The 27902-nt window shown below is 45.3% G+C and overlaps 1 protein-coding gene across 1 annotated transcript; it reads right to left on the reverse strand.

Annotated features, from left to right (window-relative positions):
- Window positions 1-1557: 1557 nt before the first annotated feature.
- On the reverse strand, window positions 1558-27240 carry LOC129136293 (uncharacterized). The gene is made up of 7 exons (XM_063809018.1): window positions 27227-27240; window positions 27009-27075; window positions 22180-22435; window positions 18098-18140; window positions 14049-14108; window positions 8178-8265; window positions 1558-5567 (listed from the first exon to the last, which is right to left on the reverse strand). Exons 1-7 carry the CDS (start codon window positions 27238-27240, stop codon window positions 5424-5426), a joined length of 672 nt encoding a protein of 223 aa, XP_063665088.1. The 3' UTR covers window positions 1558-5423.
- Window positions 27241-27902: the final 662 nt, after the last annotated feature.

Below are 27902 nucleotides of genomic sequence, written 5' to 3' on the forward strand. Positions count from 1 at the left end.
ATAACCTTTCACCGAGCCTCAGTTTCCCCATCTGTAAATAATGGGATGATAACGGCACCTGCCTCCTGATGCAGAGTTGGCTCGGCACAGGGTAGCCAGGGCAGCATCCCCAGCCCTCTGCACCTCCGGACGGTGAGAGCTCCCTGCTTAATAACGAGCCGGGCTCTGGGACACTTACCCTCTGCCTTGCCTTGCATAAGTCACTTTATCCTTGCAAGGAGCAGTCGCTGGGTTTGTGTTAAAAATCTAAGCTTAAAAACCAGTGATTCTTTTAAGGGTGATGTTGAGCTTAAACTATGTTGGGACTTGGAATAATAATACAAAGAAGAACTGACTCCAGGGAGGACTTTCTGGGCTAGCACTGTGCTTTGTGCCTGGCAAGCACCCTCTCGTCTCATCCTGGGAATAAGGACATGTTAACTTAGCAGAGAAGAAGAAATTGAGGCTCAGCGAGCAGGAGGGCCTTGCCGAGGACACAGCTGGCAAATGGCCGTGTGACCAGAGCCCGCACTTGCAGCGAGACTTCTGTGCTCGCTCTGGTTTCATCTTTTAAGAGGAACACCCTGCAACGGCCCCGGGGAAGCCCCCCTGCCTTCCTTCACCCCAGGGACCCCAGGAACATTAGCCAATAATGAGAATTTCTGGTTTCCCTCTCCCATCTCATGTCAGCGTTCGGCTAAAAACCTTCCATCAGCATCAACCCTAATGTTTTCAGGCGAGTCTTTAAATTAAATTCTGTGGAAATGGTTTCATTTCAATGAATCAGATTGGAATGGCTGGGAGCAATCCTAGCAGGAGAGCAGCTGCTGCGAGGGAGGCACGGAACCAGGGCCAGCGGGCCTCTTGGCGTCTTCCAGCCCCACCAACTGCCCGTCAGCTCCCATTTGGTGGAGGCCGTCGCCCAGAGAACCAATAAGGGTGACATCTCAAGCATGTGAGCAGAACCACAGTTGGAAAGATAATGTTTGCTCAGCGTCCCGAGGCAGGTGCCCAGCAGAGCTTCCTGGCGGGGCCTCCGGGTGCAGCGCTGAATTGACTGTCTAGTCCCATTAGTGTCTGAGGCCAGCCTGGTCCTCACGGCCACTGTCTGTGCTCACAAAGAACATGGATCTCTGGCTCTGACCCGAGGCCTCCAAAGCCTAAAGTGTGGGAGAGGCAGCCAGGTCGTGTCGCACGTTGGGACATCTCGCTATGCGACAGTGCCTACTCATCACTGCTTCAGCAGAACCCACCGTGCTCGCCCGGCCTCCGACTGTCCTGGGCTTGAACCCAGCTCCACTGCTAGGTGAATGTGTGATCTTCATCAGCCTAATTTCCCTGTTTCCAAAATGGGAGTGATACTTCCTATCTTAGAGGATAGTTGTGAGAGGCAGGACGGGGCAGGGGCCAGAGCACCCACCCTGGACCTAGAATGCCTGTGTGGGCATCTCAGCGATGTCATTACCCACTGAGGTACCTGGTGGTGACTCATGTCCGATCAGAAGGACCTCCTCGGGGTTTTACAGTGTGGGATGAACCGAAACAGCACACACAAAATACTTCAGAGTCTCCAGAACATACAAAGCATCGGCCAGGCCATTTATTAGATCCTTCCTGCATCCCCACAGGCAGTGCCCAGGAGGCGTTTGTGGGATGAATGCAGGATCCTGTCACCTGGTCAGGAAGACACCGTTGTCTGTCTGGGCTTGCAGGGGGTCAGAGTGGTGGCAGAGGGCAAAGAAGATGCACAGATGCTGCCTCCAGGGCCTGGGAGCATCACACTAGGTCCAGGGCTTAACACCTTTGTAGGACGTTTCGTGGCAGAGAAGGATGAGGCAGCATTGAGGGTGCAGGAGCAGCAGCAGCAGCAGCAGCAGCAGCACAGGCAGGGAGGCCTGGAAGGGCAGCTCCCAGGGGGAACCTGCGGCTGGACGGCTGCAGAGAGGACTGACCTAGACCCCCTTCAGTATCGGGTATGGTGGCTCAGTGCCTCGGGCCCACAGTGATTTCAGGACTCACGAAATGTTTCAATTGCTTTTAAAATCAAAACGAAATACATGAACTTTTAGGTTGAGGAAAAATGTTTTCAGTATATAAATCAATAGGTTCCTGTTTACCAATGCCATTGTAATATATATGTTTTAATGTTTTTTTAGTGGAAGGAGGGCCCGGGAAACTCACGCTGTGACCTGATAAATGGCATGCAGAGGAGTGTGCGATTTTCTCAGGCCAGCCGTGGGGAGCTGTCAGAGCCATCCAAATTAAAGACATTAAGAAAGGACCTTTGGAGATGGCAAACAGGTGGGTGGGGCCAAGGATCCTAGAGAGGATACATTCAAGGGGCGCCAGTGCCCCCAACGAGGCATTGGGCATGGTTTGTTCCCTTGTGGTGAGGATGGACATTTGCTGGGGGCAAGGACAGCAGAAGCTCCTTCCCTCTGCACCTGCTGGCCAGCAAAGGGTCAGAGCCTGTGGTCCGAGGCTCCCAGTTCTGTTCGGGAGTTGGTTTACCTGTCTGTGTATGATCTTTTACCTTCTACCTTCCAGGGCAGGGGCCACAGGAGAGTCTTGCCAATTCTTGTATTCCTGGAGTGGGCACAGAGCGCCATTCTTATCAGGACTGGAAATACTTAGTTTTCAGTCATTATGGAATTATTCCCTTGACTTTTGAGTTAAACATTCCCCATGCCCATGGGAAGGAATGGCACACATTGTCCCTAGATCTTTGGAGGGGAGAAGGGGTTGTCCTCCCACTCACCAAGAGTCTGTTGGGTGCGGCCACTCTGAAGGTAGATAACTGTGTTGTAATATTGGGGGAACAGGCCTGAGTGCCATCCTTCCTGTTATCTTCCATCAGGGTGTCCCCTCGAGCAGGAATTTTCTCTCCAGAGTCTACGAGAGTTCTCAGTAGGTGGGATGGCAGTCAGGCCAGCCAGAAGCCAACAGGCCAATCCGTTCTCGGGGCCTTGGCATCAGTCAACAGAGGAATTTAATGAGTGCCTTTTAATCATTTATTCTAAAATGGATGAATGTTTGCTGCTAACATCCAAACACTCACATGCTTTATAAATGACTCAGCCCTAATTTGGAAAGACAGACGAGCCTTGATAAAAATGAGCCTGGGAACAAATGGCTTCTTTACTTAAAACTTGGACCCGGCCGGCGAGCGTGGGCTGCCACTTGCTGGGTCACTGTCCGGGTTAAGGACGCTGTCGTTAGTGGAGACAATGCAGGTCACAGCTGTGCAAACAAAGAGATGACAGAGGGGCATCAGGCACGGAAGGGCATCAGGCATAGCAAGGAATGGGATTGGCCCCAGTGCCTGCCTCGACCTGTCTGGTGGCCACGAGCAGTGGCTTTGCCATAGTGTGCCAGGTAATGGAAACCAAGGACAGGCCGGTGACCATGGCTTTAACGTGTAAGGAGGGACTGAGTCAGGAGGACAGTGGGGAGAACTTCAAGCACAACAGAAAGAAAGATGCCGTAGGGTGGAGACGCCTGGGTTTCAGGAGTGCTTTTGATCATGATGAGTATTTGGGTTTCTAGGATGGTGGAATGGATTCTTTCTGTCAGATGAGAACTGGACAACATGACCTCACAAGATCCTTCTTTTCCTAAAGACTCTGGGACTCCGTGGATTCCTGGGAACCTTCTGAAGAGTCAGTAGAAGCGGAGCTCCATCACCCCCACATTCCACATTCTCATAACCACCAGCTGGATTTGCTCTCACAGTGACCTCTTTTCACTCCTTCCTGAGATGTTTCTTGAGCTGGAGACCTGGCTGAGCACTTGCATTTGTCTCTGCAACATCCATCAAACCATTTACATGAGTCTTTGCATCACCTGGAAAGCAGAGCCTGAAGCAAGGGTTCGAATGCAGATCCTGGATTTGGAAGGTGCAAGCCCAAGGTGGTGAGTGAGGGGTAGATGGAGGCCAGGCAAGAGAAAGTACAGAGCTGGTGCTGGGGTGCGTGACCTTGCTCTTCCGTCTTCCACAAAGAGCCGCAAAGAAACTAGCAGGCATGAGAAAGAGCCGTGAAGAAGCCAACAGGTGTGTTTGCTCAGCACACGGGCCTTCTCTGGAAGATTCGCAAAGGGAGATGGTACCTTGGGGATGTCTGTGAAGAGGAGGAGGGGTGGGGACCTATCTGTCCCTCTGGCCTCCTATTTTCCATTGGGAGCTAATTTCCATGATCGCTTGAATGCTGTCATTGCTCCTCCAGCAGCTATAGGGGAAGCCAGACCCACCCATCACTGTGTATTGTGACATTTTATCCAAGTTTTATCTTGGAGGGACAACTTAGTGGGCTGGGGACACTAACCAAGAGAGAGGGGAGATGAAGGTGGTCGATGGAACCTGAGACGGTGCCTAAAAGCGTCAGCTTATGTTTACAAACACCGTGCAGGGAAGGACTCTTATGTGAACAAGCTATGGAGACGGTGCCTAAAAGCGTCAGCTTATGTTTACAAACACCGTGCAGGGAAGGACTCTTATGTGAACAAGCTATGGAGACGGTGCCTAAAAGCGTCAGCTTATGTTTACAAACACCGTGCAGGGAAGGACTCTTATGTGAACAAGCTATGCGATAGGGCCCTGCCTTCAGGGAACTGGCAGCTGAGGAGGAAATCTCCATAGCCAGGAAATGACAGTAACAGGTGAATGAATCATTAAATAATAATAGCAAGTAGAATTTGGAGGACAGCTATGGGGTGCTCACAAGTGTGGCCAAATACACAGACGCCAAGAATCTAAGATCTTTTTTCCCTCTTCCATTTGCTTAGGATTTTTTTCAAAGCACAGCCAGACTTTGGAGAAAGAGCTTGGATGTCGAGAAAAACCCTCCAAACTGACATAACTGGGTTATTTGGTTAAGTGAAAGTTGGACAAAGTGGGGAAAGATAAAAAAATGCAACATGGGTGCCATACATATTTTCGTTTTAACATGAAACATATAACACGATGTCATTTTGTTAGTCATTTGCTATAAGGCAAAGCCCTTTTCTTTGAGCACAGTTCCCCTGATTGGAATTCCAATCTCTCTCTCCCTCTCATAAAACACACTCGTAATATTCAATCTTTCATTTCTAGTTTAGGTTTCTTTGGGGTGGACTGAGAACTTGAAGTCACATATAAAATAATCTGAGGTTAGAATCCTTTTAGATTCATATGATTTATTTTCCAATCTTTCATGGTTGACTTGCCCAACCTAATTCAACTGCAATAGATTTAAGAACTTACCTTTATCTATTCTTTCCAAAGCAGTTGATGCGGTTTTCAGAGCTGCAGCTCTCTTTTCATACTTAGAGCGATGGGCTTATGTAACGTTTAACTCAATTACCTTATTACAATAACAAAGGCAACTGGTATAAGCAGGTTTGGGAACAAAACACAGAGGACTCTGGGTTGGTGCATTAGCTTCCTGGGGCTGCCCTAACAGGTACCACTAACCAGGAGGCTTAGAGCAACAGATATTTGTTCTAGATGTCAGAAGTCCAAGTGAAGAGGTTCCCTGGACTGCTGGGTTGGTTCCTTCCGGAGGCTCCAATCTGTTCCATGTCCGTCTACCACAATTCTTTCTGTTTCTTGGCTGTAAAAACATCACCCCGGTCTCCATCTCCACCCTCACATGGCCTTCTCCTTGTGTGCGGCTGTCTCTGTGTGTCTTCCCCTCTTCTTATAAGGACACCAGTCATATAAGGACACCAGTCACACCACAGAGAGCCCCCCTCACAACACAGCATACCCCATAAAGTGCATACACACACACACGCAAGCTCACACACATTGTCATGCAGACACTACCATGCACAGTGCCGTGCAGCTGTCTCTGCGTGTCTTCTCCTCTTCTTACAAGGACACCAGTCATATATGTTGGATTAAGGTCTGCTCTAATCCAGTAGGACCCTTCTTAACTTGTTTGCATCTGTAAAGACCCTATTTCCAAATACGGTCCCATTTATAGGTTCCAGGGGTTAGGAGCTCACTGTATCTTTTTGGAGGGGTCTTTTGAATGAGACCCATGTCTTATTCAACTCTTCATGATGAGCTGCACATTCCAGTGGGAGCAGAAGGGCACAGGCTGTCTGCCAAGCAGCCGGCCACTGGAAGGACAGGGCGAGCACAGGGTGGTGGTGTGGTCTGCAGGGGGGCAGTCCAGTGAATTTGTTAAATGTAGTACAGTTAAGAGCGCTTCAGCCATCTGGGGTATTTGCAGCTCGGGATCCCACAGTTCTGGGATATCTTTGCAATATCAGAAGGACCTTAGCCTAAGGCTGGAATGTGGGAATCAGCTCCCGCTGCCCGGTTGGGGCCGGAGAAAGGGCCCAGTTCTCATGGGAAGCCAGAGGAAGAAACTTTCTCTCTGAGGGAACCAGAGGGTGTGGAGGGGCATCAAAGGAAGACCTTGGCCCTGTGGCCTTCGGCTATGACCATGGGCAGGTAAAGCCTTCAATGTCACCAGAACTCACCCAGGGGCAGTGGTTAGCCAAGACAAAGACCAAGCCAAAGTCTTCTTCCCACTGGTGCCTCCCCAACTTTCATCATCACCAAGTCATGACAGTTTCACTCCTTAAGCATTTCTCAAATCCCTCTGCTACCTTTTGGTTCTTTGAATCCCAAGCTGACCCCAAAGTGAGGTATGATAAAAGATTCCCTAAATCTAGCACTGGTCAGGGCAACCCAGGCCTCATCAGGGTTGATCCCAAAGGACCACGATCTCTAAACAAAAGTCAGGGAGAGGGAGGCCACAGGAATGCCTGGGCATTAGGGGGACAGGGCTGAAAGAAGGAGGTTTCTGGGAAGAAAAGCCACGGAGTGTGTGTTAGATTCTTTCTACTGACCTCAAAGACTGTGTTGGCAGCCACAGAGTGAGGACTGAAGTTGATAGCTGGCTGTGTTCCTCCAAGACCTCGGTATACCTGCCTCTCTCACCTTCTACTGTTGCAGGACGCATACCTGCCATCATCACCAGCCACAGTTATGGCCCAGTCAGGCTGCTGTAACAAAATACCACAGACTGGTGGCTTGCCAACAGCAGAAATTTCTTTCTCACAATCCTGGAGCCTCTGAAGTCCAGGGTCAAAGCTCGGGCAAATTCAGGGTCTGGCGAGGACCCCTTTCCTCGTTCACAGACGGTGACTTCTCTTTGTGTCCTCATGTGGTGGAAGGGGTCAGGGGTCTCTCTCGGGGCTCTTTTCTATGGACACTTGTCCCATTCATGAGGCTCCACCCCCATGACCTCATCACCTCCCAAAGGGCCCACTTCGTCATACCATCCCCTCGGGGTTCAGATTTCAATGTATGGCCAGGCGCAGTGGCTCATGCCTGTAATCCCAGCACTTTGGGAGGCCGAGGCGGGTGGATCACATGAGGTCAGGAGTTCGAGACCAGCCTGGCCAACATGGTGAAACACTGTCTCTACTAAAAATACAAAATTAGCTGGGCGTGGTGGCACGTGCCTGTAGTCCCAGCTACTTGGGAGGCTGAGGCAGGAGAATTGTTTAAAATCAGGGGGCGGAGGTTGCAATGAGCCGAGACGGTGCCCCTACACTCCAGCCTGGGCAACAAGAGTGAGACTCTGTTTCAAAAATAAAAAGATTTCAATGCATAAATTTTGGCAGGGGGTGCGCGAACATTCAGACCACAGCACACACCTTCTCCTGGGGCAGGGCACACCAATCTTTTGCTGCTCCCTGCTGCCTTGTCCTGGTTCCTTTCATGATTAGAACTTAAGAATATGGAGCCTCAACACTTCTCCAGTAAAAAATGGCCTTGTGCAACATTGCCCGTGGAAACCAGGCAGACACCTTCGTGGGGTGAGGGGCTTTCCCGCCTTGGGTTTGGGCTTACTGCAGCTTCGTGCGTGCGGCTTCTCGGAGCAGCTGGGGCAGCCCTTTGCTTGGCGATGTTCTGGTTAGAGAGCAGTGTGTGCCCTGCTTAGCCCGGGGACTGAGGTGTGAGGATGCTTTGTACTAGGGTCGGGATGCCTTCTGTCTTCACGCCCACAGCCCAGGCTCTGGGACAGGCACAGGACCACAGGCCGGCAACGTTGTGAGACCAGCACAGCTTTTCTCCAGTTCCCTTAGGTGAGCAGCTCTCACCGTGGGGCAACCTGTGTGTGTTTGTAAATGTGTGTGTTTGAGCACAGATGCATCTGTGCATTTGGGAGGCAGTTGGGGGGTGGTGGAACCAGACATACCTGGATTTGCACCTCCGCTGTGCTTTTGGCCAACTCTGGGCGCTCGCTGTTCACGGCACCTGCCATCCCAGCCCCTTGGCCTCCCGTCCTGAGAAGGAAGAAGAACAAGGCTCCCCTCAGCACTGCAGAAGCTGGAGGTGCCCACCTCAGAGCCTCCCACTCCAGGACTTGAGTGGACGCTCGGGCAGAGAGCAGGGTCGGGTTTCGAAGCCTGCCCCTCTCACCAGCCCTCTGCATAATCTCCAGCAGTGCCAATTCATTTTTCCCATCCTTCCACAGTTTACTTATCTGTAAAATGGGGATAATGACAAAGGTTATTCAAAGAATTAAATAAGATCACATGTGCTATTTAAACACCCACTAGTGTGAGCTGTGGCTGTGATGAGGGCTATAAAGTCTCCTGGAACCTCAGAGACACATTGAATTACTATCATTGCTACTATTATTAGTTGATGAGTAAGTAATTTTTGAGTGAGACTTTAAGATGGGAGGCAGAGCTGGCACAGAGAGCCCCCTTCACCACACAGCATACACCATAAAGTGCACACACACACATACACACGTGCAAGCTCACACACACCACCGTGCACATACACGTGCCAAGGCTAAAAGCAAGAAAGCAAAATTCCAGGGTCCCAGAAAGCAAGAGGAAACTGGAGCCGTGAGGGCACTAGAAGCCGGGGGCTCCTGGGGTCGCTGGGCCAATGAGCAGGGCCTGGGTTCGGGCTTGGCCTACGCCATGGGGAGAGCCGAGACTCAGGCCCCATGGAAGAAATAGCAGAAGTAATGAAAGGGATCAATTACACTCCGGGAAGCACAGAAAATAGGACAACTTCAAAGGAACGTTAAAATAAGTGTGTTTAAAGTATTTCAAGAGATAAAGGGAAGAAAAGACACCACAAAGCAAGAACACGACATTATGGGAAAAATACAGCAGGGGGGTCTGAAAGGGAAGAAAGTAGAACCGCAGAAATGAAACGAAATGAAACGAAGCGGACACGTTGACCGCCAACTGGAATTAGTGATTTGAAGAAACCATTCAGGAATCAGACAGAGGGGCTTCAAGGCTCAGACAAAAGGAGGAGCACATTCAATGTCTACCAGACAGGAGGTCCTGGAGGAGAGCCTGGAGCAACTCAGAAGAGGCAATATTTAAAGCCACCAGGGCTGAGAACGTTCCAGAACTGATGAAAAGCACGAGGCAGATGGGAAAAGCAACACCTTGAGCAGGATAAGGAAAAATAAATCCCCAAGTAGACACAGTTTTGCTTCACGTTTGGTGACTGCAATTCAAACAGAAAAAATGTAGCTTCCATCAGAGGGAATAAAAGAGCAATTTCGGACACTGCTGTGGGGGATGCAGATTGATAAACCTTTTGGGGAAGATAATTTGGCACAACAGATACACAACCTTTACAGAGCCCACGAAACCATTTACTTGTGATATTCACTTATGGAAATTTGTTCTAAGAAAATAATTGTTGATGTGTACAAACATTGAAATTTGGCTGTGTTTGTCATGGTCAAAAAAGAGGAAAGAACCTAATTTATTTCTAAAGAAATATATACAAACTATGGTACTAGCCATAAACCAAATTTTATGATCTAACCATAAAAATTATACTTAAAAGAGTATTTAATGATGTGGCAAGATGAACATGAAATATTATGAATTTGAAGAAAAAGCAGATGGCAAAACTGTATGTAGCATGTTCTTACTTTGGCTTTGCATGAATTCGTGTTTGTGTGTGTTTGTGTGTGTGTGCGTGCATGTTTGTAATTGGAAGGATTTGACTGACATTTTACCGTCATTTTATTCTGGGTCTTTGTGTTTTGTATATATGTGTTTTCTGCGTTGTCTATAATAGACATGTATTAATATTGTTGTAATGAATACATTACTTCCCAGCCCCTTGTAGACTCCTTACTGGGAAGACCACTAACAGCACCAGGAGGAAATGCTGCAGCTTGCCTCAAATCCTGGTCCAGCCGCGTGTCTGCTGGTGACTACAACAACCCTCTTAACCGATCTGAGCCTTCGTTCCCTCATCTGTGAGGTAGGGCTGAGGGTGCTGTCCACCTGCCCAGGCTGGTGGGGAACGTGCAATGAGATGATCCCTGTAACATGCTTGGCATGAAGCTAGGCACAGTGTAGGTGTGAATATATGAGAGCTGATTAAATTAACCAACCTTATTCCTCCGCATCATGACTTACCAGCTACTACCCCACCTGTGTCCTGTAGAACCAGGCTTGCAAAGCCTCTGCTACATACTAAAGCCAGGGAGAGGCCACTGATGGGCAAAAAGAGGAGGACAGAGACCTGGAAAACACTAACAAGGGCCCAGTATATGCATGGGAAGCAGACGGCTGATGTTCAGGTGGAGTTCAGGTTCAGTATGCTCCAGCAGCACCCATCGGAGAACCCATTGGTAAGAGGCTTTGGAACAGATCATTTTCTAAAGCTATAACTGTGGGTGGCTTATAGGGGTAGTGTGGCCACTGTGACACATAGGTCCCATGCCATACAGGACCTTGGAGCCCTGTCCAAAGCAGCGATGGGACATGCACGTGACTGGGGGCTCTCAGTCTAGGGGAACTAGGAGGGCTTCAGATCCCAGAGCCTGGCTGAAGCCCCAGCAGGACCACAGTGATGTCTTGTCTTGGGAAAGTGTGTGCCCCGCCCCCAGAGACACCTGGACTTTTCAGCTCAGCGCTGCGGCAAGCACCCTAGCACATGCCACCCAGGGCTTCCCAGAGGGTGGCCCCGAGTCAGGCAGTGCACTAAGGGTTGGGACTCAAGTGGAAAGTTTGCTGAGAAGAGTGAACAGGGGAAGTTGTTGATCCTGGCCTCATCTGCCATTGCTCTCTGGGCACCCTGGTGCTGAGCCAGCCTTGGCTGCTGGCCTCCCTCAGCTGCTGGCCTCCCTCAGTTGCTGGCCTCCCTCAGCTGCTGGCCTCCCTGCTGGGGGTCTGCACCAGGTAAAGTGCTGTTTGGCTGAGATTCACACACACAAAAAATCTCATTAAGCAGTGGATTAAACAAAATTGGGGCTTATTTCTTTCTCTTATAACAAAAGCCCAGAGGTAGGTGGCTGTATTAGTCAGGGTTCTCTAGAGGAACAGAACTAATAGGATCTATGTATATACGAAAGGGAGTTTATTAAGGAGAATTGACTCACAGGATCACAAGGCGAAGTCCCACGATAGGCCGTCTGCAGGCAGAGGAGCAAGGAAGCCAGTGGTGGATCAGTCCAGGTCCCAAAACCTCAAAAGCAGGGAAGCCAACAGTGCAGCCTTCAGTCTGTGGCCAAAGGCCCAAGAGCCCCCAGCAAGCCACTGGTGTAAGTCCAAGAGTGCAAAAGCTGAAGAACCTGGAGTCTGATGTTCAAGGGCAGGAAGCATCCCACGTGGGAGGAAAGATGAAAGCCAGAAGACTCAGCAAGCCAGCTTCTTCCACTTTCTTCCACCTACATTTTTTAAGCTGCGCTGGCAGCCCATTGGATGGTGCCCACGCAGATTGAGGATGGGTCCGCCTCTCCCAGTCCACTGACCCCAGTGTTTATCTCCTCTGGCAACACCCTCACAGACACACCCAGAAACAATACTTTTCATCCTTCAATTCAATCAAGTTGACACTCAATAATCACATCAAGCATCCAATGGACAGTCATCTGAACACCTCTCCAGATACATCGCCACTGTGCAGGGCTCGGGCTGGCAGAGGGTGCTGCATAAAGACCCAACTTCAAGAGGGAATGAGAGAAACAGAGCAGTTCATGATGCCCCAAGTCTCCCTTTAAAATCCTTCCGAGCAGGAATTATCACAAAGACTCCCCACCCTGGCAGCAGGGTGAGCTCCTTGGTGACCCCACAGGCAGCCCTGGCCCTGCTCTCTGAAGCACTTCCCGGGCTTGTCATCCCGTGTCCCCTGGCTTTGTGCCCTGGAAGGCCCTTCCTTGTGCAGCACCCCTCATGGCTCATCTGAAGCAAGCGTAGGATGCTACACTCCTTGGGCAATACACAGATTTTGCAGCCATCTTCTCCAGATATGTTTTGAAGACCATCACAGGCTTTTGTAGGCCCCACTTGTGGCACATTTTTGGACAGTAACAGCCCCTCAAAATGTATTTGCTTCCTGTCTGTTCCATGTGCAAGTAACCATCCCCTCAATCTGCTTACAGTCATGATCTTAAACAGACCAAGTCTCCTTTTCTGTTTCCAGGATTTCTTGGTTGACCAGGTCTACGCTTCTGCACTAGTTCTCAAGAGCTGCTATAACAAAGTGCCACAAACTAGGTGACTTAAAACAACAGGAAGTGATCCTCTTATAGTTCTGGAGGCTACAAGTCAGAAATCAAAGTGTTGGCAGGGCCATATGCCCTCAAAGGCTGTAGGGGACAACCCGCTCCTTGCTCATCCAGCCTCTGCTGGTTTCTAGCAGTCTTGTGTTGCGGGAAGTCAGGGACCCCGAATGGAGGGACTGGCTGAAGCCGCAGCAGAAGAACATAAATTGTTTCATGGACATTTATTAGTTCCCAAAATTAATACTTTTATAATTTCTTACGCCTGTCTTTACTGCAATCTCTGAACATAAATTGTGAAGATTTCATGGACATTTATTAGTTCCCCAAATTAATACTTTTAAAATTTCTTATGCCTGTCTTACTTTAATCTCTTAATCCCGTCATCTTTGTAAACTGAGGATGTATGTCACCTCAGTACCCTGTGATGATTGCGTTAACTGTACAAATTGTTTGCAAAACATGTGTGTTTGAACAATATGAAATTAGTGCACCCTGAAAAAGAACAGAATAACAGCAATTTTCAGGGAACATGGAAAGATAACCATAAGGTCTGACTGCTTGCGGGGTTGGGCAGAATAGAGTCATATTCTTCTTCTTGCAGAAAGCGAGTAGGAGAAATACTGCTGAATTCTTTTTCCAGCAAGGAATAACCCTGGGGAAGGAATGCATTCTGGGAGGGAGGTCTATGAATGGCCGCTCTGGGAGTGTCTGTCTCATGCGGTTGAGATAGGACTGAAATACACCCTGGTCTCCTACAGTGCCCTCAGACTTAACTAGGATTGGGAAATTCCAGCCTGGTAAATTCTAGTCAGACTGGTTGTCTGCTCTCGAACCCTATTTCCTGTTAAAATGTTTATAAAGACAATGTGTGCACAGTGGGACACAGACCCTCATCAGTAATTCTAATTTTTGCCTCTGCTTTGTGACTTTACTGCCCTTTGCAGCATGTGATCTCTGTGACCCACTCCCTATTCGTACACTCCCTCCCCTTTTGAAATCCCTAATAAAAACTTGCTGGTTTTGTGGCTCGGAGTCACCATCACGGTCCTACCAATATGTGATGGCACTCCTGGAGGCCCAGCTGTAAAATTTCTCTCTTTGTACTCTTTCTCTTTATTTCTCAGACTGGCCGACACTTAAGGAAAACAGAAAGAACCTATGTTGAAATATTGGGGACTGGTTCCCCTGATAGCCTTGGGATTTTGGTATTAACTTATAATATAAGGCTTGCAATTCAGGGCCAGATAGACAAATGAAAGGGAACATTTGTGAGACATTATGAATTAAATTCTCTCCTACAGAATAACTATTTGCTATTGGTACATATCCTGATATGACTAAGACATAATCCTTGCTCCTAACTTCTGGCCTATATTTGATTTGCCTTTTTTCCCCCCTTTTAAATCAATTAATTCTACTTATATTCTCCAATCTAATAGTTATATAGTACTTATTTGGCAAAAGCTTCCTATCTTGGAAATGAACATAATGTTTCTTTAATGGAGACATTTTTCTTGTCAATCTAAATTCATATAGTGTAAGTATGACAAAATGATTTCTTCTCACCTCATAGTCTTTAAACAATTGGCGCATGAAGAAAAGCCACCCAAATCCAAAAAATAGTATCTGGAGGAGAAAGAAGATAGAATGTCAATACATATTTTCTTTTGAGAAATGTTTTATAGAAACTCTTTTATGATAAAAGGTCTGCTAACTAGACGGTTAACTTATTTCAGGGATTAAAGATAAGATCCACTCTTATAAGACCTACTTATTAAAGCTCATGACATTGGAAATAAATTTTTAAATGCCCTTGGAGTTTTGAAGTTATCCATGTTACAGAGTATGCTTTAAGACAAAAATGGAAGTACATATGTTGCCATAATCTTATGATAATCATTATATGAGCCAGAGAAGTTTGCAAATAGAAAAGGAGTCAGTGGCCAGGCACGGTGCCTCACACTTGTAATCCCAGCACTTTGGGAGGACAAGGTGGGCAGATCACCTGAAGCCAGGAGTTCAAGACCAGTCTGGCCAACATGGCAAAGCCCCGTCTCTACTGAAAATACAAAAATTAGCTGGGTGTGGGCACCTGTATTCCCAGCTACTCTAAAGGCTGAGGCATGAGAATCGCTTGAATCTGGGAGGCAGAGGTTGCAGAGAGCCAATATCGTGCCACTGCATTCCAGCCTGGGTGATAGAGTGAGACTAGGTCTCGAAAAAAAAAGAAAAGGTGTCAGAGTGAGACTTGCTTCTTATGGATGATCCCTGATTGCAAGTATTTAAAAATAATACCAGCCTGGCCAACATGGTGAAAACCCGTCTCTACAAAAAACACACACATATAAAAATTAGCTGGGGGTGGTGGGGTGTGCCTGTAGTCCCAGCCACCTGGGAGGCTGAGGTGGGAAGATCACCTGAGCCTAGGAAGTTGAGGCTGCAGTGAGCCATGATTGCACCACTGCGCTCCAGCCTGGGCAACAGAGTGAGACCCTGTCTCAAAAAATAAATAAAAATAAATTAATTTTAAAAATAAAAACTTCAGGGGAGAGGAGCTGAGACCAAAATTAGAGGAGTAGTAGAAAGCCTAATATTTTTTATATCTGTTTCCTTCAGAGAGTTTTCTTAGCTTCTCCACCATCCTGCCTAATCTACATAAAAGTGGTTTTCATCTCAGTGTAAAGCCGAGAGATTGCAGGATCCCTCTTTCGTCAGTTTTGTTTCAAACTGGCAGAGACCGTAGCCACATGACAGCTGACAAAGCTGGTCTGTAGTAAACAGAACTTTCTATACATACACACTGACACAACTACTCTTTACTTCTTAAACTGGCTAGGACCTTTATGAATAAAATGATTTTATGTCTTTCTAGGACTACTTTACTGAGCAAGTGTAAACTCAGTAGTTTAGCACAGACTACTTTAGCTTCTTATCATGCCCCTGCTGCCTAGCAAACTCATATGTTCAGCCCCCTGGAACTTCTTTGGTTCTTTAGATCCATATTCTTTCACATCGAGACCTGTGTAGATGTCCTCTGAAAGGAACTTCTCTCTAGCCCTCTCCCAGTTATGCTATTTACTCCCCCTGGAAGGCCCTCTCTGCCCTCTCAAATGCAGATAAATTGCTCTTTTTATATAATCCTGTTTTACATTGTACTTCCCTCATCAAAGTGCTTACCATACAGTTTTGTAATGTGTGATTTAAATATTTTTTGACATTAGATTATAAGCTCTATGAGGACAAAAACCATGTTTGTCTTGTAATCTTTGTATCCTTGGCATCCAGCACAAAGCCTGGTACGTAGCAGGCTCTCCATAAGTGCTTGCTGAATGGCTAAGTGGTCTACATAAAAGATGGTTTATTCTTCAGCATTCAATCTTAAATTTTCTGTAATAACTCCTATGTGCTATGCTAAGTGCTGAGGATACAAAGATGAATAGGATGGTTACTACCCTCTAGGAGCTCACAATATAGTGAAGACAGTACATAAATAATTATAACATAATATGGATGTGCGATGATAGAAATACATACATGATATTGTAAAACAATATGAAAGAGGGAGACCAAACCAATCTGTAGGGGGTTAGGACAGATTTTCTGGAGAAGATAATGCCCGAGCCGAAGGAAGTTTTAATTTGGGGTTAAAACCTGATATTGTATGCACATTTTGGGGTTATGTGCATTTTTCTAGAGTGGTTTCAAGGTATTCATCACACAGTCAAAGGTTTCCACCACCCCTAACATAAAAACCATCCTCTCAAAGGATGAATAAGAATCAAGTAGGGAGGCTGGACATGGTGGCTCACGTCTGTAATCCCAGCACTTTGGGTAGATCGCTTGAGCCCAGGAGTTCGAGACCAGCTTGGGCAACGTGGTGAAACCCCATCTCTACAAAAAATACAAAAATTAGCTAGGTATGGTGGTACGTGCCTGTAGTTCCAGCTTATGGGGAGGCTGAAGTGGAAGGGCCACTTGAGCCTGGCAGGTAGACGTTATAGTGAGCTGTGAGCATGTCACTGCATTCCAGCCTGGGTGACAGAGCGAAACCCTGTCTCAAAACAAAACAAACAAACAAAAAACGAATCAGGTAGGGTAAAAACAGGTGGTAGGGGTAGGAGGACAGGGCTTTCCAGATAGCAAAGGGCATGAGTAAAGGCGCAGAGTGAATAGCATGGTATATGCCGGGAACTACACATGGTTTGGTGCTGCTAGAAGATGAAATTCAAAGAAGGAAGAGGTTAAAAATGAGGCTAGACAAGAGGAGTGGATGTCCAATCACTGAGAGCTTTGAAGGCCACCCTAAGGAGCTTAGATTATAGTCTGTAGGTGGTGAGGGTTATTTAAGCAGGGAAATGGCATGGTCTGATTTGTTTTATACTATATAGAGCGGTATGGTGGCTGTGTGGAAGACACACTTGAAGGAAACGACAGTGTAGAAAGAGAAACATTATAGAAATGTGTTATGGGAATTCAGATGAAAGATGATAAAGCCCTGAATTAAGACATTTGGTGACAGAAGAGGAGAAAACAGATTTGAGAACTATTTAGAAGGTAAAATCAACAGGGAGAAGTCAAGGATGACTAGTTTGGAATACAGGATGAAGAGTGAAGCTACCCAATTTATATAAAGAATACTGGAGAAAGAAGAGGTTTAGGAAAGGGGGCAGAGGATGGGGAAAATGATGAGCTCATTTTTGAACACACTAAGGGCCTGAGGGACAGCCAGCAAGATGGGTCAAGATATCCAGCAAGTATCTGGAATAAAAGACAGATTGTGAAGGCAGGTCTAAGATATACCTATGAGTTGAAACCACCAAAGTACATGAGATCACCTGGGAATAGTATCTAGAGTAAGGAGAGCAATGTGCCAAGAAGAAAACACTAGAGGATAAGGAAAACAATTTTGAATGGTGAGGTAGAGGCAGGAACCAGAGTGTAGCAGGTCAGAATGAATGGGAGCTAAAGCAGTGGGGACAGTAAATGCAAATTACTCTAGGGAGAGCCAGGAATGAGAAAAAAAGAAAACATTAGATAATAGGCTAGAGAAGAACGTGGAATAAAGGGAAAGTTTATTGGCCAGGGGGAAAGAAAGCAGTCAAGTAAGGAGAAGAAGATGAGAAGGATGGTGGAATACTAGAGGATGAACTGATAATACTATTATTAATATTATTAGGTAACTTTTATTGAGCATTTACTATACTCCAGGCTCTCTAAGTAGTACTTAGCATTATAATCTTATAAAAATCATTAAAAACTCAGTATAGTGGTTTGATTATCCTATTTTCACAGAGAAAGATGAGGTTTAGAGAAGTTAATCAATTTATAGTAAGTGTCAGAATCAAGATTGAACTCAAGCTTGTTTGACTCCAAAATCTGTGCTTTTTTTTAAATACTATTTTTTCAGCTCTTATTGAGTCTGTCTGTTTAGAAAATCTGTGCTTTTAACCACTTCAAAATACGCTACTCTAAGATCAAAGGTAGGTAGAATGGCTTTAAACCGGAGTAGGGGAACCCCGTTTTCTGAAATGGGAGGAAAGGAGGTAAGAATGGTTGTGAACACAGATAACCTTTTAGATTAAAATGCAGAAAGTATTCATAGTAGGAGATCATACCTTTTGGCTTCACTTTTGTTGAGTAAGTACGAGGCAAGGTTATCTGCTAAGAGTAAGAGAGGTGAGTTAGAAAAGGGAGCTTTGAGGAGAGTGACAAAGATTCGGAGAAACTTTGAGGGGAATGAAACAAGTAGCTGATTAAGGTCAAGAAAAGGAATAATTCAGTGAGCTGAGGGTTAAACTCTTGGCGTTGGCAAACTACACAGCTATGTGATTTTCTATAGTAGCCTTCAGGCCTCTGTATTAGTAGTAAACAAACTATAGCAGTGATCCAAGTGTGGACTTATATATACATGAAGGTAAATGAACAAGAGGGTGTAAGAAAGTAAGTTGGATCCAAGCATCTAGATCAAGCAGAAAAGGAAAGGGTCAAACAGATTAGGAGAAAATGTCCAGGATATCCTTTGGCTATTATAAATATTTACCGGTGGAGACAGATGTAAATTCAGAGTTTAGAGACCATATTTATATGACTTATGAAGCCACGACTGAAGACAGAGAAGTTGGGCAGTTAGGACTGAGGGTGGTATGTATAGTGGAAATGGATGATTAAAAAAAAAATCACCAAGATTGCTATGAAATGGAACTTTAGATAAAGAAGAGAAAACAAGCAAAAATTTTAAGTTTATATGGTGGGGAGGGGAATGGAAGAAAAGAGAAACAGATATATACCATTAATATTTCATTGTGGCCTCCTTTCACATTGAAAACGAAAGCTTAAAAAGACTTTCAGAACAAAATTATGTCCTTTGCAGCAACATAGATGCAGCTAGAGGCCATCATCCTAAGCAAATTAACGCAAGAACAGAAAACCAAATACCACATGTTCTCACTTCTAAGTGGGAGCTAAATATTGGGTACTCACCAACATAAAGATGGCAAAAACATAAACTGGAGACTACTTGGGGGCAGGGGAGGGGAGAAAGGGGAAGGGTTGAAAAACTAATTATTGAGTACTACGCTCAGTACCTGGGTGACCGGATCATTTGTACCCCAAACCTCAGCTCCCACAATATACCCAGCACAAGTACCAAATCTAAAATAAAATAAAAGTTGAAAAAAAAAAAGACTTAAACTACACACACACACACACAAGTAGCTGGAGAATTCATTTACATCCAAGTAAACACAAATTCTGGCAAGATTATAGAGGATCCAAAAAGAAAGCAGAAGCAAAATGCAATTTCAAATAGCTTTGCAAATAAAATGGAAGGCGTATAGCTTCTTATTAAAAATGAGACTTAATACTTTCAGAATTGTACAGAGTCTTGACCTTAGGACTTAAGAGTGTACTCTGGAACTGATAAGTCTTATGACGGTATAGAGGGCTCAAAACATGAGTTAGTTAACAGTTGCTTTTAAAAAAGTGACTTCTGGGTTGAAAATTAGCTACTGTTAAAAAAAAAAAGATGGCCATCAGCAGGACAGTTATTAAAGAATTAACTATAAAAGACACCTTTTTTGGATCATTTATTCACCCTTTTAATCACTTAACAAATATTTATTAGTGCCTAATATGTGCCAGGTCCAAGGGATAGAATGGCAAATGAGAGCATGAATGCTACTCTCAAGGAGTTTATAATCTATAGAGGAGATAAACAAGTAATTACAAAACAATGTGGTAGTGTTGTTACAGGGGAAGTAGGTGAGGGGTACTATGGCAGTAGGTATAGGGACATCTAGTCCAGTCTAGGGGAAGCTTCTTGGATGTTCAACTTGAGATCTGAAGGCTTAAAGAAGGGGAGGGATATGAGGAAAAGGCCCAGAAACAGAAAACACACTGTGTGGAAATCTGGAGGCACCATAGCATGGCCAGGTTAGGGAACTAAAAGAAGTTCAGGAAGTCTAAAGAATAAATTGGAGCCACAGCTGAAGAGAGAAGAGCCAGGGTCCCATCAATAAGGGACCTGAAAAGCCACATAAAGGAGTTTGAACTTCATCCTGTGCCGTGGTGAGCAAGATTCAATACGTGACCTCTGATTTCAGATTTCATTTCAAATAAACCTTTCAGTTAATACAAAACAGAAAAAATGAGCAGGGAGGGGCGCAGGGGGCAATGGTGGTGTTTCCAAGGTAACCACACCTCTCTAGAGAGGTGCTTTTTATTAAACAAATATTCACTACAACTCTACTATGTGCCCGCAACTGATCTAGATGCTGGTGAATACAGGAGAGAACAAGACAGACAGTATCTTGGACTTCACGGACAGATTAACAAACACATGAATATACAAATGAACCATAGTAATAAATGCCAAGAAGAAAATAAAACATGGAAATGAGAAAGAAGGCAGCCGAAATGGAAAGCTACTTTGGTTGTGGGCAGGGTGTCAGGTAAAACCTTCCTAAAGCGACATTTTTATTAATACCGAAAGGATGATAAAGTAGCCACATAAATATCTGAACAGAGAACATTCCATGCAAAGGAATCTTTGGGTCTTTCTTCCACATTTGTAAAAACCAGGTTTAACAATTAATTACTGCATGTGGATGCATGTGTGAAGTGAAAGTCTATGATTATAAGGCATACAAAATTAGAAAGCCACTTCCTTGGTTCAACGTATCAATTATATCCATGCTAAAAATCGTAGAGGCTGCAATGCAAAGCCAATTTTCTACAAACATTCTTATCTTTATTCTAAGTGAAAAGAAAAGCTAATTAAATATTGTTATTTTTCTCAAATTGGTACTAAGGCTAAAAATAACCCTGAGTTGTCACCAAGGGCACTGGGTAGTCTTAGAAAGGTTTTAAGCAGAAGAGTTACATGTCTAGGTTTTTTTACATTAATACATTTGAATACTATGCAGCCAATAAAAACAATACTTATGAAAACTATAGAAAAGGTGGTAAATTTTAAAAATGAAAAAACTATTGCATTAGAGTGGTAGGATTATGGATGGCTTTTCCTTCTTTCTTATTTTCTTAAATATTGTAAACAAGTTTTTGAAGAGAAAAGGACAATGCTCCGCTCTACGGAGACGAGTATTAGGATGAAGCAATACAAAAACTGAATCAAAGAACACAAATTTAGTTCACTTTAAGCCCCAAAAGGTAACTGTTTCTGTTATTTGCCGTTTGAGAGAAAGAACAAGTAAAAACAACCACACACACACACAAAATCTTTATTGGAAAGATGAGGGGAAGAAGGTCAACAGGCAGTCTGAGCTTCACAAATATTGGCCAACAATTATTTATTGAATGCCTGCACTTGGAAGTGGGGATACAGCTATGAACAAGGCAGGATCTCAAAAAACAAAATCAGAAACACACACATAAATGATGCCAGTGCTATGATGAATGCTAGGAAGAAACAATAATTAACAATAGATTACATGGTAAAAGCAAGAGGCTAACTAGACGAAACTTCTATTGAGCAGAGACAGTGTCTTACATGTTTTTACGCTCAGAGCTTTATATAATGGTCGATAAATGTTTGTTGACTGTACAAACAAATGAAGGTGGCCAATGGAGAAGACATGAGGGTCAGAAAAACATCCGGAAAAGGTGGGTAACTAAGCAGAGGATAAAGGACGAGGTGTCAGTGCAAGAACGAAACCTTATACTTTCAAGCATAGGTATTACCTTATACTGATACTTTGAAGCAGCAAATTTCTCCACACCCGGATTCAGGATTTGACATCTAACAGCAAAGCCTGCACTGACGTGTCCTCAGTATCCAGTATTGGCGCGTCGCACACCCCGCGCCCAGAACCACACAGGCTTCCCCAGTCCAGGATCAGTGGCGCAGCCCGGAAGCTTCGAGGAGCTCCTAGAACCGCCGCCTTAGCTGGCGGCGCCGGCTCTTAGCCTGGAGGTCGGCGGACCGCTTCCAAAAGTGGACCGAAATTCCGGGGATGGATGCCGGGTGGGGACGCGGACGGCCGCAGGCCAGCCTCCTGACAGCCGGGGCTGAAGGAACCGGCCGCAGCAAATCGCACACCCTCTCTGGGTGCCAGAGTGACTGGCGCAGGCCGCGTAAGAGAGGAGCGAGACCCCGGACCAGCCCGCACCGCGGAGGACCGGAGAGGGCGATTCGGTAAAGGGAGGCGGACGGGTGTCGGGGCGGGAGGCGGTGACTCACCTGGGAGGTAATCATGATGCTGGAGTCGATCAGGAAACTCATGGCGAAGTGTAAGGAAGGCTCCTGCCTCCACTTCCCACTCCCGGAGGCCACAGCACGCTGGGGCCACAGGCCCCCTCACACTGTCTGCCTTCTCCCAGGTGCTGCAGCCGGGACTGCGGCTCTCCAGCCCGACGCCATCAAGCTGCGCCCCAGTCAGCCAATCAGCGGCTACATCCACAGCCCCGCCTCGGGCTCGGGGTGGGTGGGGCGGACGCTAGGCTTCCGCCGCGGAGGCCCCAGGGGCGGGGCTTATTAGGGGCGGTGCTAAAAGCAGCAATGCAAGGTAGCGTTAACGTTTCTGAGGCTGAAGGAGGTAGGGCCTGAGAGCTAAGTGGTAATTCTGTTTTGTAATGATCATAAGATAATAATGGTAATTATAGTAAGTCGGGCACTGTGTCCTAAATGTTATAACTTTTACGCTGTCTGTAGCAATTTAGTGATAATATTGTACTGCATATCAGTCAGGCCACAGGTGGAGTACTGCACTCCATGTACCACACATTGAAGAGATTTTACAGGCCGGGCCGGCTCACGCCTGTAATCCCAGCACCTGGGGAGACCAAGGCGGGCGGATCACCTGAGGTCGCAAGTTCAAAACCAGCCTGACAAGCATCGAGAAACCCTGTCTCTACTAAAAATACAAAATTAGCCGGGCGTGGTGGTGCATGCCTGTAATCCCAACTACTAGGGAGGCTGAGGCAGGAGAATCGCTTGAACCCGGGAGGGGAGGTTGCGGTGAGCCGAGATCGCGCCATTGCACTCCAGCCTGGGCAACAAGAGCGAAACTCCATCTCAAAAAAAAAAAAAAAAAAAAAAAAGAAAAGAAAAAAGAAGAGAGAGATTATACAGAGACATATTGGAGCTCGCTCAAATGTGAGCCACCAGATAAGGGCTGCTGGAAGGAGGCGAAGAAAGATGACTCAGAACATGACATCTGTCTTCATGTGAAAGAATGGGTAGAACTGATGTGGCGCTACGAATTATCTGTAGGGCAAAGGACTGGAAGTTAAATGAAGATAGATTTTAATTCAAAACAAGGATCAGTTCTTTAAGAGTCTGAAGAAGGGTTATTTTAGGAAGTAGCTGCCTCTGCCCCCTTCCCACCTGTTGCAGTGGATCAAATATACACTGAATCACTACCTCATTCATTCAACACTCATTTCGTGAAGGCTTAACGCATTGCTGTGGGGCTTACTCTGCCGCCGACCTGGGGCCTAGCTAGGCTTTGTAGTCTATATAGTCTCATAGTCCTGCAAACTGGCTCCAGCCCAGGAAATCACCCTGTGTAGGAGTGGCTGCAGTCAAGACGCAGGAAGACAATCCTGAGGGGACCTGACATCCAGCATCTGAGTTCAGACTACTATAGTTTGAATAAGTGACCTGCAGATTCATTACACACAAGGGAACATGTCTTCCTTTTGTTGGATTGAACTCTGTGATACCAAGCAGTCAAAACTGCCTGTCAGATGTCCAATCCCTGATCCAGAATTTCAAGGAGCTGTGGAGGCAGCTGTACAATGGGAGTGTCATAAACCAGAGAACTTTGTGTCCAGGCTATATCTATTAGGTAAGCAGGTAGATTCCCACATAACAGCACCTAACTGACATTCAAGAGTGTGTAGAGTGCAGAGTGCTGAAAGAGACTATCAAGGCAAGCAGTTTACCTTGGTGGCTTACTGGGGTGCACAGTGGGGATCAGAATAGCAGTAACGAGGAATAGCAGAGAAAGGTGTGCAATACCTGCTGGCCTAAGGCCTATGCAAAGCTTTGGGTGACACTATTCAGAATTCTCCCTACTGTACCACTTGTGTCCAGGTAAAGGACAGGCCTAGGTGATTCAAGCGACTGCTTTATCCCCTGATTTTGATTGAGGATTGTCTTTAGAAACCTTTGCACTGCATTTAGTATCCAATTGACTCTCCTTTCAAAGCAAGTCTCTACTGCTGGTGGTGGACTCTGACACTAAAATGGCTTGTCCTCCCATCTCTACCGCTGGTAATATTCTCCCGATCCACTCTAGCTGCTGCCATCCTCTTAGAATAGTGGGATCTTTTGGTTCTGCCTCCATGGACAGTCACACCATCTGGGCTCTGAGTCCCCAGTTTGTGCTTTTTCCAAGGGAGCTTTTCAAAATATGTCATGTTCATAACTAGTAGCCATTGTTTGCCACTCATCCAGAGATTGACAGCCAGTCCCATAGATGTGCTACAAAGAGTCGACTGACAAGATGATCAGTCTGTGTCCTTTGGATGAGTGTTTGCTCACACCACTTTACTGTCCTTTTTCATAGCAACTGCAGTGTTCATACCTACGGTACTCTCACACTTCCCAGCACCATCCACATACTGACAGCTAACTACTTCATCCCCTTCCTCCAAATTAATGCAAAGGACTGGGCCCAGGAGTTGACACTAACATTAGATCCCTGGGAAACACCCTAGTACCTCTTCTCCGTGCACATACATAGCACCTGCCCATGCCAGTGGCTGGATGATCTCTGTTAGGGATTTTCTTTTGAAACTTTTTACTTATTGTGACATAGTTGTAGATTCACATGCAGTTGTAAGTCTGGGATCGTTTGAGACATATGGTATCACCAATTCCGTGGCATCCTACTCCAGCTGTCTCCCTTCATGGATAGACAACCTATCTTGTAGTTTTGCCCACTGTGCCAGGTTCACTGAGTCTCTGAACTCCCCTGTGTGCCCCACTAAGTCACCAGTGTAAGCTGGACAGGAAACCCCAAGTATTCAGAGGAAAAGTGTTTATTTCCCAATGGTCCCATGGGCAGTATCTATGCTTGATACCTAGAAAATATATAAGTGCAGTTTTCTCAAAGTGTGGTTCTCTCATGACTTGGGGAGCTTATTTAAAATGTAGATTCATAAGTCCTAATGTAGACCAGTGGACTTGGGATTTCTGAAAGTGACTCCCAGGAGGAATCTAGGAGTCAATTAATTAATAAGTAAAAATTATATATATTTATCATGCATAAAATGATATCTTGAAATATGTATACATTGTGGAATGGCTAAAGCAAGGTAATTAGCATATGTATTACTTCAGATATTTATTTTTGTGGTGAGAATACTTAAAATCTACTCTCAGAGATTTTCAAAAATGCAATACATTTTTATTAGCTACAGTCACCATATTGTACAATAGATCTCTTGAACTTACTCCTCTTATCTAACTGAAATTTTGTATCCTTTGACCAACATCTCTCCAACCCCACCCGACTATCCCCCCCCAGCCCCTGGTAATCACCACTCTACTCTCTGCTTTTGTGAGTTCAATTTTTTTTTAAGAAGGAATCTGCATTTGTAACGGCATCCCAGGAGATTCTTATGCATTCTGACTGGGGACTGGTTGTGAGACTCTGCTCCCCATCTCAAAACTTTCCTAGAGTGAGTTAGCGCCTTCACACTGGGAAAATGCCAGCTCCGATTTGTCTAGAGAAAGGGGACTGAGGGCCAGAGTGGTGCTAGCTTTGCTCTTTGCTTTTTTCCACTCCCGACCCTTTCTCTAGATATGCTCACTCTATAGCCTCAGGAAGCCCAAAGATCTTTTCCAACCACTTGCGCTTTGGCTCAAGAATTCCCCTTCATCTTCCTTGAGTCTACTTTGAACCTCTTCCCTAGTTGGTTCTCACTTTTCCAGACCTTCTTGGAGGTGCATTCCAGTCCTTTCCTCTTATACAATCTCATTTTGGATATATTGACCTTGGTGCTGACTTGGTATGCACCGCCCTGTCCAGGGCCTTGACTGGTTCATATGAGTTAGAGTCAACTCTGTATCAAGTGCTTGGTTGTTCTTGAGGTCGTGTTCCTGAGGAAAGAAGATTAAATAGTTGTGTGGTTTTATGCAAGTTACTAAACTCTCTGTACTTCAGTTTCCTCATCTAAAAAATAGAGATAGTAATAGTATCTTATCTCATAAGGTTATTATGAACATTAAGTAATATACATAAAGCCCTCAGGAAAATAAGCACTTTATAGTAAGTATGCAACAATTTTTACCCATTATTATTATTATGAGTTTACATTCAGTTTTCCTTCATCATTAGTTTCAATGTATATTTATTTATTAATATTTATAAATGTATATTTAAAAGTTTTGGTTGTCAATTATTCACATTATACTGAAAAGACTGATGATCGTAGAGCTCTCAAATTTGGAAAGATTCAGTGGCATTATTTGAAATATATAACACCAACTTTTTCCATTTATTAAAACTAATTTTGGGATTCTCTGTTGATATAATTATCATGCAGAATGAATTTGATCCATATATTTTGTGAACAAAGGGGAAGAATATGTAGAGATTAAATTTAAAATGGAATATATTAGTTGAAGTTCAAAGTAAAGGATGTTCATATTCTTATTGTATGAACTGTTCCAAACTTCTGGTCCCCTGCTGTCTGTGCTCAGGCAGAGCAGAAAGCTCTCCCTACTGCCCCACCACTTCTTGCTCCAGGACTGACCTCTTCTTGGGATAACTACCAGCAGGGACATTTGCTTATTTTAAAGAAGTCCCCATCTTTACCACTGGATTGAGATTTGCCACCATAATGTTAAGACAGTTGCAAAGGAGTACAACACTGGCATATTTCCAAAGTCTGGGATATTCATTCTTATTCTTGGTTAACGTGATGCATACCCACACCAATGCACATATACCTTTTGATTTTCCCAAAATTGGATCACAATTTTGGATTCCCAAAATTGGAGGAGTGCTATGGACTCCTAGTGATCCAATATTGAAAAAATGGATCCTGTTTGTGTACCCGCAAAATGCATATGTTGAAGCCCTGGTTCCCGATGTGATAGTATTTGGAGGAGGGCCTTTGGGAGCTGATTAGATTTAGACGAGGTCATGAGAGTGAAGCCCCATGATGGGATTTGTGCCCTTCCAAGGAGAAGAAGGAACCAGCACGCTCTCTTTCTGACAGGTGAGTATATGGTGAGAAGGCAGCTGTCTGTGAACCAGAAGGAGGGCCCTCACCAAGAAGTGACCATGCTGGCACCCTGATCTTGGACTTCTGGCATCTGGAACTGTGAGAAATAAATGGCTGTTAAATATATACACCTACTATGCACCCAAAAAACTTAAGAATAAAAAAATTTAAAAACTTTGTTGTTTAAGCCACCTAATGTTCGGTATCTTGTTATAATAGCATGAACTAAGACAATGAGTATACTATGTTGTTATATATTTTTCATTATATTTCATTTTAGAAATATTTTATGGGGCTGGGCATGGTGGCTCACGCCTATAGTCCCGGCACTTTGGGAGGCCGAGATGGGCGGATCACTTCAGGTCAGGAGTTTGAGACCAGCCTGGCCAACATGGTGAAACCCCGTCTCTACTAAAAATACAAAAATTAGCTGGGCATGGTGGCACATGCCTGTAATCCCACCTACTCAGGAAGCTGAGGCAGGAGAATCACTTGAACCTGGTAGGCGGAGGTTGCAGTGAGCTGAGATTGTGCCACCACACTCCAGCCTGGGTGACAGAGTGAGACTTCATCTCAAAAAAAAAAAAAAAAGAAATATTTTATAGTATTATAGGCCAGGCATGGTGGCTAAAACTTGTAATCCCAGCACTTTGGGAGTCCGAGGTGAGAGGATCACTTGAGCCCAGGAGTTTGAAACCAACCTGGGTTACATTGGGAGATCCT

The sequence above is a fragment of the Pan troglodytes genome, chromosome 1, assembly GCF_028858775.2.
Source record: "Pan troglodytes isolate AG18354 chromosome 1, NHGRI_mPanTro3-v2.0_pri, whole genome shotgun sequence".
In the NCBI taxonomy this organism is placed as follows: Eukaryota; Metazoa; Chordata; class Mammalia; order Primates; family Hominidae; genus Pan; species Pan troglodytes.

Coding starts and splice junctions, on each gene's coding strand:
- LOC129136293 (XM_063809018.1), bottom strand. Junction 14,109..18,097: donor AACAAAAGTGAAGCCAAAAG/GTATGATCTCCT, acceptor TTTCTCCTCCAG/ATACTATTTTTTGGATTTGG. Junction 5,568..8,177: donor CAGCGGAGGTGCAAATCCAG/GTATGTCTGGTT, acceptor ATGTTTTTACAG/CCAAGAAACAGAAAGAATTG.